The sequence below is a fragment of the Aythya marila genome, assembly GCF_965140915.1.
Source record: "Aythya marila genome assembly, chromosome: 6".
Lineage (NCBI taxonomy): Eukaryota > Metazoa > Chordata > Aves > Anseriformes > Anatidae > Aythya > Aythya marila.
The window spans coordinates 39,310,199-39,323,500 of NC_139047.1; the positions used below are offsets into that span (position 1 = coordinate 39,310,199).

At 37.2% G+C, this 13,302-nt stretch overlaps 2 protein-coding genes across 13 annotated transcripts in view; one reads left to right on the forward strand and one right to left on the reverse strand.

Annotated features, from left to right (window-relative positions):
* Positions 1–10,987, forward strand: part of TANC1 (tetratricopeptide repeat, ankyrin repeat and coiled-coil containing 1) — a gene marked incomplete at its 3' end in the record, with an annotated part of 97,169 nt that extends 86,182 nt beyond the window's left edge. For 7 of the 9 annotated variants that reach the window (XM_082763700.1, XM_082763698.1, XM_082763697.1 and 4 more), the window contains 5 exons: positions 535–667; positions 1,518–1,609; positions 4,919–5,065; positions 7,060–7,160; positions 7,943–10,987. In XM_082763700.1, coding sequence (XP_082619826.1) covers positions 535–667; positions 1,518–1,609; positions 4,919–5,065; positions 7,060–7,160; positions 7,943–9,308 — 1,839 coding nt within the window. Of the gene's footprint in view, positions 1–534; positions 668–1,517; positions 1,610–4,918; positions 5,066–7,059; positions 7,165–7,942 lie in introns of those variants that run through there. The other 2 variants (XM_082763699.1, XM_082763701.1) reach the window with 2 other exon arrangements.
* WDSUB1 (WD repeat, sterile alpha motif and U-box domain containing 1) overlaps positions 1–13,302 on the reverse strand; it is a 29,774-nt gene that overhangs the window by 494 nt on the left and 15,978 nt on the right. For 3 of the 4 annotated variants that reach the window (XM_082763702.1, XM_082763703.1, XM_082763705.1), the window contains one exon: positions 11,019–11,172. In XM_082763702.1, coding sequence (XP_082619828.1) covers positions 11,019–11,172 — 154 coding nt within the window. Of the gene's footprint in view, positions 1–10,997; positions 11,173–13,302 lie in introns of those variants that run through there. The other variant, XM_082763704.1, reaches the window with a different exon arrangement.

Consider the following 13,302-nt stretch of genomic DNA (forward strand, 5'->3'; position numbering starts at 1 on the left):
TGTGTATTTTGTTTTTATTGTATTTAAACAGCACTTTGTCCTATACTAGGAGCATATGCTGGTACTGCACTTCATGTTTGTTATCGTAGTCTTACAGAGTGCTTGAAGACTCTGGTAGTTGGCTGAAACCACAGGTCCTGCACTGCTACTGTTTTCATTTGAGCTTTACTGCCTTTTTGCTTAAGTAGCTGTCTGCATATCAGCAAGCAGAACATGAACAAAGCAGAGAACAAGCATGTGTTGTTTTCCTGACACAGGTACTTAAGTGTCAGAATTTGGGTGTGTTTTTTTGTTGTTTTTTGTTTTTTTTTTTTTTAATTCATTAACTAGGAAAATGCTGCTCTTTGGTGTAGTTTGACAGTATAGCCATGTTGTCTTCAATGGATTCAGTTCAATGGATTTTAAGTGGCTTTATCATACTCAGGATATATTCAGTATACTTCAAGGAAGATTAGATGGGAGATTAAACATTTCACTGTTCTGCATCTCCTACCAAGAATAATGTTACAAGGCTTGTCTTATTTCTTTTTACAGGTGCAGTATTTGGTAGAGAGAGGAGCGATGATTGAGCATGTTGACCACAGTGGCATGCGGCCACTGGACAGAGCTATTGGATGTCGTAATACATCAGTAGTGGTTATGCTCCTAAGAAAAGGAGCTAAATTAGGTTAGTAAGCCTGATTTTCTGCTCTGCTAGAATTGCTGTCACTTCTGTGAAGTCGATTTAATAAATAAATATTGAAGTGCGTGCTAGATTTTTGTAGGTAGTATGGTTTGCAGATGCCCACCCAAGAGAAATGAATCTCTTTCCTTGTTTTAGAGGTAGGCATTCAAGTCCTCAAGTCTCCACTTCAGAAGTGAGGAAATAAAATAAATCTTATTCTACTCCTTTCTTTAGCGTATGATGATGGAGAGCCTGAGGAATCTGTCTTTACATGGTTACTCTGTCATGACATACTTAAACAAGAAAAGAATTATTATGCTATTAATGATCCTTAATTCTGCCACTATTAATGGTTTAGATGAAGAAGTTTTACATTTAAATAACATTCTCTAAATATATTTTAGAATCACACATTTTTGCAAGTAGTAGACAAAAGGTATGTCTGTGTCATGTATTATAGTGGGCAAGTACATGTGCATCTGTGCATGTAATGACTGCTAAATCTGTTATATGCTTAAATCGTTATTTGGTTACCAAATATGATTAAATGCAGATCCTTATCTAGGCCTGTGCTTCACCATGGACTTTCATCCTTTCCTATACTGGCTTTAGAGCAAGGGAAAAATGAATTGGACCCTTTCATATTTGTCTGCTATCTATGTGGGGTGGTAGGGGACAAGTATGGATATGAATGTGCGCACATGTATATTTAACATACACACTTAAAATATAGTAATAGTTGTTTCATGAAAGTGGGATATGCACTAAAGTAGGATTAGGCTTTCCAGTGCAAATAGTTATAAAAAACAATTTTTTTCCCCTTTGTCAGAGATCCTTAAAATTTAACTTTCAGGAAATGCAGCATGGGCAATGGCCACCTCAAAACCCGACATTCTCCTTATTCTGCTGCAGAAACTGATGGAAGAAGGAAATATACTGTACAAAGTAGGTAGACTTTTTCCTCATTGGCTGAATACTACAGGTTCACAAACCACTTGATGCTTATTACTATACCCTATATGTACAATTTTATTCGACTAACCATTAATTTCTCCTTTTCTTTTTTTTTTTCCTTCTTCTCTCTTGACTAGGGGGCCTGTGATTTGTTTTTACTGATTTTGCACTGCTCATCCTGTTTTTCTTAGCTAGCCTCTTTATTGTGGGACAGCGGGACCCTCCCCTTATCTGCTTAACATACTCCCCGCTGCTATGTTACTGTCATGCCTGCACAATCACTTTTAAATATGCCAAAGTCCAAGGTTAGTGGAATTTTCCACTGCAAAAGCACGTTCTACTGCAAAACACAACTTTGTTTCTCACAGTATCAAGAAACCTTAAGAAAACCTTGAGGAATAATAATTTAAAACTAGTATGTTAATTAAAAGAATAACAACAATGGTTAAAGGGTAAGTATATTTTCTTTCAGTTGAGCAAGTTGCTCTGTGGACATTTGTCAGTTGGTTGCAACTCAGAATATAAGGTGCTCATTTGAAAGTGCCTAGTTGAATTAAGTAATGTACAGGCATATCCTTCAGGCTAATGTTCTTTTGTATGCTATTTAAATACAGAATGAGGAAAGTGGCAGCTCTTTTGATACATTCTCTTTACTAGTGGTGATATCTTGCTCAGAAGAGTGGAATTGGTTTCTGTACACCCTGCAATACACCTCCTTTATTTCACTAGTGCAACACAGCAGAATGACTTATACACACATCATTCAAAGTCTTTTCTAGCTATAAGATTTTTAATTTGCAGTTGCTATTTTTTTCCTTTTTTTTTTTTTAAATAAGGATCTTCAAACATCTGCCACCTTATCTCTGATTTTTGATCTGAATGGCTGAATGGCACAGCTTTGCATAATATAGGAGAGGTACCCTTGAGACTTTACTATCATGAAGCAGGGTGGACCTGCTTAGATTCATCCAAATTCTGTCTTAAGAATACATCTGGTTAATTTGTCAAGTTTATTGGTCCTGAAATGAGGTTAGAGCTTTACATACAAGCAGGTACCTTAAAAAAAAATCATCACAGAATTATGGAATGGTTTGGGTAGGAAGAGACCTTAAACACCATCTAATTCCAATTCCCTGCCATGGGCAGGGACACCTCCCACTAGACCAAGTTGCCCAAAGCCCCATCCAACTCGGCCTTGAACACCTCCAGGGATGGGACATCCACAGCTTCTCTGGGCAACCAGTTCCAGTTTACATCCACAGAGCAAAGAATTTCCTCCTTACATCTAATCTAAATCTACCCTCTTTCAGTTTAATTACATTCCCTCTTGTCCTATCACTGCAATCCCCAACAAAAAGGGTCCCTCCCCAGATTTCCTGTAGGCCCCTTTTAGGTGCCGGAGGGCCACTATAAGGTGTTCCCACAGCCTTCTCTTCTCCAGGCTGAAGAACCCCAACTCTCTCAGCCTGTCTGTGTAGGAGAGGTGCTCCAGCCCCGTGATCATCTTTGTGGTCCTCCTCTGGACTCGTTCTAATACTTCCACATCCTTCTTATTACACTGGGGGCCCCACAGCTGAACACAGCACTCCAACCAGGGTCTCATGAGAAGCTGGGACATCTTTCAACCTAAAGGATAACAGTTAATGCAGCAAAGGCAATTCTGTTGTCCCTGGGAGGCCTCTCCTGTGCCACACTAACCTAGTGGTGTATTGAATATGACTCATGGGGTTGTTAAAGGAGAAGGTGTCACCCACAGCGTCATCAGCACCAACTTGTTTTGTTTCAGTTTCTCCTCACATTGCTGTGCAGGTTGGACTCAGCCTGGACTTTGAGACCAGAGATTAACACAGCAGGGCTTGGTACTAATATGTTTTACAATTTCTTAAAAGAGGTTGTATCCCCTGCTGAGACCTTTTTTTAGACCATTTAGTTTTATTATAATCATTTGATTGGACCTGCTAGAGCTATGGTATTTTATTTAGCTTATTAAACTTTTTCAAATATCCTTTGATATATTTGTTTGCCAAAGTATCTGTAAGATAACTATCCAGTAGACTAGCACATATTTGAGTGTATTCACAGTATGCAGTAACTATTCAGCTTTCTGTTTGAATAACATAAGCAAGGTAAATCTTAAATATTTTATATGTCAGTTTCAACAGTAAATTATGACTACTGTGAATGTTTAATTAAATGAAAAGAAACAATGTTTATGAAAATAAACTAACTCCTATAATATCCATTAAGAGAAAAAAATCTTCATCTGTCAGCTGAAAGATTTGCTATCTTTTCATACTAGGAGGATTTCAGTGGTTTTAGCAGAACTGTGTCAAATCTTCAGCTTGTTGTAGAGATGTTCTCCAAGCATCTTTTGGAGAATCTGAACATAGTGCAACCATGGATCATCCAAATAGTCCTGAGGGATGGCTTAGCTTTCTTATTCAACCTTTGTTAAAAAGTTGGAGACTGATCCTTCATTGCTTTAAATTTATACATTCAGCCATCCAATTAATCATGCCTGAGACACCTAAGCGAAGCTGGGAGTAGCTGGACTGCACGTGTGAATGTTGTACTGGCTCTTTCTCCCTCTCCCCATTCTCCTTTCACCAGAGCTTCTACTGCAGCAGCACCACCTGATTAAAGGTTACACCATTCCTGATTAAAGACATGATCTATTAGAAACATCTTAGAGCTATAATAAACTATGGTTGACTGCCCTCTTTAATAAATAAATAAATAAAATTAAGAACTTCATCATACAGTATTATAGATATACCAGAACAATTCTTCAGGTATAAGTATTATATATTAATGCAAGTACTGTCTTGGTGAAATACCATAAAGGCATGACTTTAGAAAGAAAGACAAACGCTAGTTAACTCTCAAGTTCTCTCTTTGTGTGTAAGTGTAATAATATATATATATATATATTTTTTAATATGTAAGTGTCTGGTTTATATAAGCCAGTCATATAAGACACACACACACACATATAAAAGAATAATATATAAATATTTGTATATAAAATATGATAATTTATATATATTTATATATATATGTATATATATAAATATAAATGTCTGGCTGTGTTTTCTACTTGAAGTGCGCCAGTTGGTAGATGTCAAATATAAATGTGGTTACACTGATCTTGAAATGACTTTAGTGATTTATATCCAAGCAGGTACCTTTGAAGGTAAGATATCTGTTAGCCTACAGGATAATAGACTTATTTGAATCTGTAATATTCTTTATTGTAATATTGAGAGTTTCTGAAAAGCCTCTTCTTCCCTAAATTTGTAGAAAGGTAAGATGAAGGAAGCAGCACAGCGCTATCAGTATGCTTTGAGGAAGTTTCCGAGGGAAGGCTTTGGAGAAGAAATGAAAGCGTTCAATGAGCTGAGAGTTTCATTGTACTTAAATTTATCACGATGTCGACGAAAAACAAATGTAAGCTCTTGCTTTTAATCTGTTGCACTGGGAATCCTAGACCTCTGTTCTATTCCATTATCGACAGTTTGTGTCACATGTTGATGCTACTGTACTCCTGTCGTTGGTTTTTGGTTATCCTGATGTGCTGAAAGGGCAGAAAAGGGAGAGGGCGTGCAGAGTCTTTCAAAGCATTATCGTCAAGGGAAAGATTTGGACATGGCCAAAATATTAGGATTTCTCCTTTACTAAACATTGGTATGTTGTCCAAGCACTGTACATGTATTTTTGCTATTTTAGAATTCTTTTCACTGTATCCTGATTTGGGGCTTTGTTGCGTCAACAGATGGGGACAGTTCCTAAGATGAATGCATGTTGCCATGTGGGAACTATCACAGCTATTCTTATGTAATCAGTTATTTTGGAATAACAAACTGCTGGATGTTTTTAGTACTTTTAAAAGACTAAATGGAAAATGCTGTCACGGCCACCACCCTTTGATATCAAACAGCATAACCTACTACTACAGCTTTATTCTATGTGCTGGCTGTTTCTTTTCTGCCTTCATCAGTGTATCAGATGGCTGGTAAGAAGTTGAATGACCATCAGAGCAAAAACTTTTAATTTTCTAAATACACTTTACACTAGGCCTTCTTTTGAAACATTAACTTCTCATTTCCAATGTCATTTAAGTTGTTCTTGGCATCTGTTTCAATGTGAAGAACATATAAACACGGGTGTCCAGGAGTCTACATAGGCAGTTCTGCTGCTGCCTTGCACAGCAGTACTATCACTTTGCCTTTTCTGGTACAACTACCATCTTGTGATGCCCTGGTGCCTTCCCAGACCAGACTGCACTTCTCGGTTTCATAAAACCAGTACTTGAAAGTGACTCTGTGGCCAGTGAGAGGGAGGGAGGGAAGGAGGGAAGGAAGGAATGAGGTTCTCATTGTATTCAAATGATAAACTGATTTTATTATGATAAAAACTGATTTTATTATGATAAAATGATTATATATTGCTAATCCTACAGTGCATCACCTTGCATCTAAAGCTTAAGTTCATCATATTACTCTCTCCTGCATGATACCATCATACCATGGTTTGGGTTGGAAAGGACCTTAAGGATAACTCATATATATATATATATATATAACTCCAATTCCTCTGCTATAGGCAGGGATGCCACCCCCTAGATCAGGTTGGCCAAGGCCCCATCCAGCCTCGCCTTGAACACCTCCAAGGATGGGGCACCCACAGCGTCTCTGGGCAACCTGCTCATGGATATCTCAGGATGTGGGATTTTTATTATTATTTTTTTTTCATGATAATCTTTTCCAGTTTCCTGCGCTGTCATGCTCAGTATCATTTGGTATCATGAAGACCTTATGCTGTGTATGTGTATTAAAATTAGACTGGCTTCTGCTTTCATCTTTTCCATGGCCATCTTTGTCCCAACTTCAATCCTGCTTTGTTAATTCCGGTCTTTGTTTTAATCATGAATTTAGCTGAACTATTATATGTTGTTGTTATTAAATTAAGACCAATTATATTAGATCTAGTACAGTTCTTCTCTAAAACTGTCACATACCTTAGCAAACAAGCCTGGACTAGTACAACATATTTTCCTTGTTTTTTTTTTCTATATTCATAGTTTTTTAACTAGTCATTTTTAAAAATACATTTTTAGAGCCTTTTTATCTGAGGTACTCACTTATCCTGTTAAACATGCAGTCTCTTCTAGCATTTTAACATCTGTGGGTTGAAAATAGCTGTATTTTATCTATATTAACACTGCTTTTTAGCTACCTTGGAGTCAGTTTCACTTGGACATAAGAGAAGAGGTTACCAAGATGAGGTCTGGTTTTGGTCTTTATGAAAATGTCTGTTCTTCTTAACCAAGAAAGGTGACTTTCTATACTGGATCTGCACTTCTGTAACAGAACCATGAATGAAGAGCATGCAGCTTTCTTTTATTGCCAATGTATAAGGAGTACATTTGTTTAAATTCTTAGGACTTTGGTATGGCTGAAGAGTTTGCTACCAAAGCACTGGACCTGAAACCCAAGTCTTATGAAGCTTATTATGCTAGAGCAAGAGCCAAGAGGAACAGCCGGTAATGTTTGATTCTGTTCATCTATCCACCCAGATTTATTTATTTTTTTAACATTGTAACAATTTCAATAGCTGTGTTTTCCACTAGTTCTGGTTGGAATTTACAAAAAGTTACTTTCTTTGTGCATTTTCCATCTGTATCAACTAAAACTGACCAAGCCCAAAAAGCAGTATTGAATACTCATTTAGGTAATTATTAGACAGTCCAGGAAGTAGAAGGTAACAAATTGATAATGATGTGAGCTATATAAAATGTAAGAGTGGTTAGAACTGCTCCTCCACATTACTCAGCAGAATGTTGTCAATAGTCTACCACCAAACTCCAGCACTGCATTATTTATCACCAAGAATAACCAGGTGTTCTTATAGAATTTGTTGAATCATTAGCAGGTCAAGATAAAAAAAAAAACAACAGGAGAGAGGAGAAACCACCTTTTTAAATTGCAAAAATACCAAAGTCAAAAAAAATAGCAAAGCCTAGGGAGAGGTGTGCCTGTTTGATTTACTTTTCTGAAGACTGTTGGGATTCAAGGGGAAAGGTTTAGGTCTGGATCTGTGCTTCTACTTTAGACTCTCCTGGGTTGGATAACATCCAATCTTTATCTTGTCACCATATCTAGCATGAGATGACAAATCAGAACATCACTTTGTAAGTGGTGGAGGTGGATAAGTAGTGGTTAATGCTGAGGCTCAAATTCATCCCAGGCTTTTACTAACAAATCTTGTGTGTTTTTTTTTTGTTTGTTTGGTTGTTGTTGTTGTTGTTTTATTTCTTTACTGTAGAAAGCTACTTGCTGCTCTTGCTGATTTACGTGAAGCCACAAAACTGTGTCCTAGTAATCAAGAAATAAAACGTCTCCTGGCTCGAGTAGAAGAGGAATGCAAGCAGTTCCAGAGAACACAGCAACAGAAGCACCATTCTCCACAGTCAGTACAGCAAACTAACAACTCTGATAATGAGGGGGAGGAGCTTATACAAAGTGCAAATAACTTCGGTCCTCAAGAAAGGGAGGAAGAGCTGCCACACCCTGATGAATCTGTTTCGTCTTCACAAAGGCTGCAACGTTCCTTAGCTACTGCATCATACACCAGAACCCTTCAAGACAGTGTTCAGCAGAAAGCTAGACCTGTGTCCCCTCAAGGCAGAACAGGCAATAAATATTTGAGAGAGCCAGGCTTGATCGTGCAGCCAACAAAACAAGCACAGATTGTAAAAACTAATCAGCACCTGAGCTCCATCCAGCCTGGATCAAAAATGGGAAGTAGTCAATGTAGTACAAAGACAGCACAATCAAATTTTCATCATCTCTCCCAAAGTCCTTTGCCAGTCCACCACTCTAAAATTCAGCATTTGGATGGAACAAACACATCATCTGGAAGTATTTCCACAGGTCCTAGTTCTGAGCTGTACAATGAGAAGCTTATGTCCAGCCAGTGTTCCCATTCACAGCATAATGAGAATTTCTCTTCTCATTCTTTTGCAAGTAAATCTAAAACCACTGACATGTCAACAGCCCCTACTATGACTTCCAGTGAAGCAAGACTGCAGCAAAGTCCTGTAACCAGTGGTGTCTCTTCTTGTTCTCCATCTGGCAGTATGCTTCTTGCCAGCTCAACCAGCAGCTTAACTTCAGCTAACAGTTTTTCAGATAGTATTAAGGGGATAGGGCCAGATGTTCGAATAAAGGAGAATAAAGTTAATCAAGTTCAGGGTACTGCTGCTGAATACAGACCTCGCAATACTCCATTTATGGGCATTATGGATAAGACTGCAAGGTTTCAGCAGCAGAATAATCAATCAAGTCGCCCATGGCACTCTCAAGCATCAGATGGATTACCAACAAACATTGCATCTGGGAGCATTCAGTCCTCAAATTTTGACCAGTTCTCAGTCAAACACTATCAAACTAAAACTTCTGCTGTTATTGCCCCAGGCGACAGCAACCAGAATGGTATGCAAGCTAAAGAACCGGAGGAGGTTAAGTGCCAAACATCTGCCTGCTGTCAAGACAACAGACCATCTAGGCAAGTTTTGCATTTATACCCAGATGCTCTAGCACACCAACACTCTCACATCAATAAGGAAGGCCATCTAAGTCATGTCACTTCTACAAAACCAAAGCGATCATTCATTGAATCAAACGTGTAAATATTATGTTGTATATTATGTAGTTGTAAAACTTTGCTTATAACATCATAGGGTATTATGACAATACAAAATAGCAATTGGCTGACCATTTTCAAGTTTGAGTACATATCCAAGTGGGCCAGTATATCATGGGTACAACCACTTTAAGCTGTTCATACCATCACAGAACAGTTATAGTAACTGGAATAGCAAATTCTGTAGGAAGTATCACCTAGGATCATCAGTCAGCCAAACTAGGACCTCAAGCAAAGAAATTATTTCCATTACACTTTACCCTGAATATACAACTTTACTTTTACATAGGGCTTTAATCTTGGCTTTTAGTTGTATTACATCTCATCACTTACATCATAATTGTGCCTCTATAATGCTTAAGTGCTTCTCAGAATGGTGTTAAGAAAATACCTGCTGCGTACCATTCAGATCTGTATATGTATGGGTTTTTTAAATCAAAGATAGTATTTTATCACTTTTCTAGTGGGCTCTAATTCGGGTTGCATGATGTACATTTAGGAAGCATAAATAATTTGTGTATGAGTAAGCTTAAAGCAGCCATGTTTTGACATGTAAATATAGCTATTTTTAGTAACAAGAAGCAATCAAGTAAACTAAACAGTGACATCTGCATGTGTATTGAGAGGCTTTGACCATATTGGTTATTGCACTGAGTAACGCAATATTATGGCATGTTAACAATAACCGCACTTTATATAGTTTACTTAATCACCTCTGGGTGCTATTTTACAGCAAAATTATATATTGTTTGTTTAGTCAGGTAAAGAGGTACAACAATGACATGTTTTAGTAAGTGTTGTGAACTCACTCAAGAAATGGATGGAATGAAGATGAAAGTTGAAGGAAAAGTGTATGTGCAGTTGCTCTTTTGGATGGAGTTGTGAAGATTTTTTTCAGAGGAAATAAAGTTTTATATTGGCACAGTTCTGAAAATATACAGCTGCAGTGACATTCCTATGATTGTACTTTGGTTGGAGTGGTCAACTTGAGGTTGTCACATTCAGGTCTTGTTTGTGTACAGTGTTGTATGTACATTGTAAACACCCGTATGCATTTTTACAAATGACGTTCTAAGTTCACATTATTATGCTTTAGTTTATTTATTGCTCACTGTTTCTTTGGCATTTTGTACAAGTCTTATATTATTCTTGTCCTGTAGTTCTATTTTTGCACAGCTACTGTATTTTTTCCATACAAAATAAAAGTTACTAATATAGCTGTGTCACTGACACTTACAGGAAGATCTCTCTCCCTGCCTTTCCAAATGCATGTTCAGTAATAGGGAACAGAGATGACAATTTTATTTTTTATTAGAAAAAGAAATACCAATTACATACTTTGATATTTCTTAACTTCTGGAAGAGACTAACTTTGCAAAATGAAGACTCAAAACTTCATAAATGTAGTGAAAATTTTAAGAAAACTTTATTTGAAAAACTGTGAATCTGAATGTTTGATTTCTTAAACAGAAATACTACAAAGTGAAATTATCAGTAACTTTTAAAAAAAATTGGTAATTTTTTGGCAGCTTCCACCAGTAAAGCCATTCTTTTCTTAGCATAAAGATTGAAATGACTTCTAGAGTAAAACAGAATTAAACTTCATTTCCCCTTGTTTCTGACACGAATATTTCTGTTAGCTACGTACAATTTCGTTTTAATAAATAACTTCAAAACTTAAGTGGTTTCACCATACTTTTGCTGAGTCTCCAGCCAGCGACTGATAGCCATTTTCAGTGTCCTATTTGGCGTAAGCATAAGAGAGTGAAGAGGAAGATTTGTCATGGGACTAGATCGTCTTTTATTACTGATCCAATTTTCCATTGCCTCCTTTTCATAGGAATAGCCATCTGCAAAGAATCGATCATCAAAAGTTTATATTACAGGTGCTTGGGTGCTGTGTTACACCATACATATTTTACATATTTAAGTAAGTGATGGAAGTGAACCAGGATGTCCAAACAGGAAAACTGACTTGTAGAACAATCATTTGGTTAAGTTTATTAAAGTAACACTTTTTATACAGCCGTACCTAGTTACTTGCAGGAAGTATAGGGTATGGATGGCACAGGACGCATGAAATACAGATAGCTCTCTTTTAGTTAGTGGTACCTGTATACTTATGTTTTGCTACTGTTGTAATTTCAGTTGGCATGGAGCTTTGTCTCACATCTACTATCAGCAGAGGCATGCCAGCAAGGTATTTGTACTCGGTCTCTATAGAGTTGATATTTATTTACTTATTTTACTATAGGCAGTCAGCTTTAAATATTACCTATTAAATCAACTTTTAAAATCCTAGCTGAAAACAACATGATTCTGTAAGTAATTCTAGAATAATAACCATTATTTTGTAGTGATAAGTTATATATACCTGTGAGGTTTTGATAACTGAAGAAAGCAAGACTTCCCAGCTGAATTATTCCCATCACTAATTACACCTTAAAATATGCTTTAGAAGTGCTTAACAAAGGTAATCACAAGGCTGTCAAAGGAATCATCAGAGCTCTTAGCCAAGTCCCCTGTGCCTGTAGCCTTTCATGTATAAAAAGCAGTGAAACAGTGACATTACTTAAAATAATAATTAAAAACAAATAAATAAGCTGTGCTTTACCAAATTGCATAAATGGCACAATGGTATTAAAATTACTGCACTCCTTTGGATAATAAAACTGTTAGATTTAATCACAATTTAAATATTTCCAATTAGCTGGCTCTAAAGCTATTGAGTAACTTTTTAACAAATGCTTTTCATTTAAGGAACCCTTTCAAGAAGAAAACAACAAAGCTGAAAGTGAGTAGAAACAGTTCAGTCTGAAATTGAAATCAGTTTCTGTCTATGCTTCTGCATAGCACCAAAATACATTCTGAAAGTATTAGAATTTATTTTCAGCTTACGTGATAGGTGATGTTAAATGAAAGCTCAGTACTATCTAATAACTAACCCAACCAAGGACTGCTGCTGCTGTGCAATGCTCAAGCGGTGAACACCAAGCATTAGCCCTCCACCAGACCTGAGCCCCACAGCCCTGAGCTGGGTCCCCACTTAGCCCTGGGCACCTGTCTGGCTTCAGGCCTTCAGCTTCTTCCTGTCAGTACCTAAACAAGCTGTAACTTACAGCTACGTGCTTACTCCCTTACAGAGTGGGGAGCTTACTCCCAGACACTAGGCTCCACCACAGTCTTTCCTTCCTTGTTACTGAATATGAACCACTTACCATGGAAAAATCTTATTTAGGCTGGTCAATTTGGTAAAGCACTATGCAGGTTGGAATTCTGCCTTTTATTTTCCTTTAAATTTTACATCGAGCAGAAGCATAAAAGAAGTGTTACTTAACTCTTAGCTTACTGAACTAAATAAAACTCCTAACTCACTGCACTTACTTTCTAATCTCAGAAATGGCTAAATTCCTCTAATTAATTTGAATCTGCAAATGTGCCCACATCTCTAAAGTCAGCTGTACTAGAAAAACTTCAGTTCGATAATGTAGGACCATGAAGCAGCTAGTGCATACAGACATTTCTAACACCAAATCCTATACTTTCCTTCACCTGCCATCTTGCCACAAAGTGTCATTGTTCCTGCTGCAAACTGGAACACTTCTGGAATTCCTCATTTTTTGACTGCCATAAAAGAGCAGTGTGAGGAACCCCCAGTATATGCCTGCTCTGTGTTCTAAAATGCACAGGAATACCACTTTTCAGGACAGCAGTGTAATACACAAATACTGAATAGCAGCAAGGTAATATTTATTAGTAACGTATTATAATGGATTACATACACTGTGAACATTTTATTTTGAAAGGGCGGGGATTTCTCTTAAAAATGCCTATTTGATTTTGTAATAAACCTACGAATAGTCACTGGCAGTGTTTTTCAGCTAAACTATCCTACTCTAAAATGATATAGCCTTATTTCAAAATGACAGAAGACTATCCTCCTACTGCTACTGCTTTGAGGCTCAAGTCCTAGTAAAAGC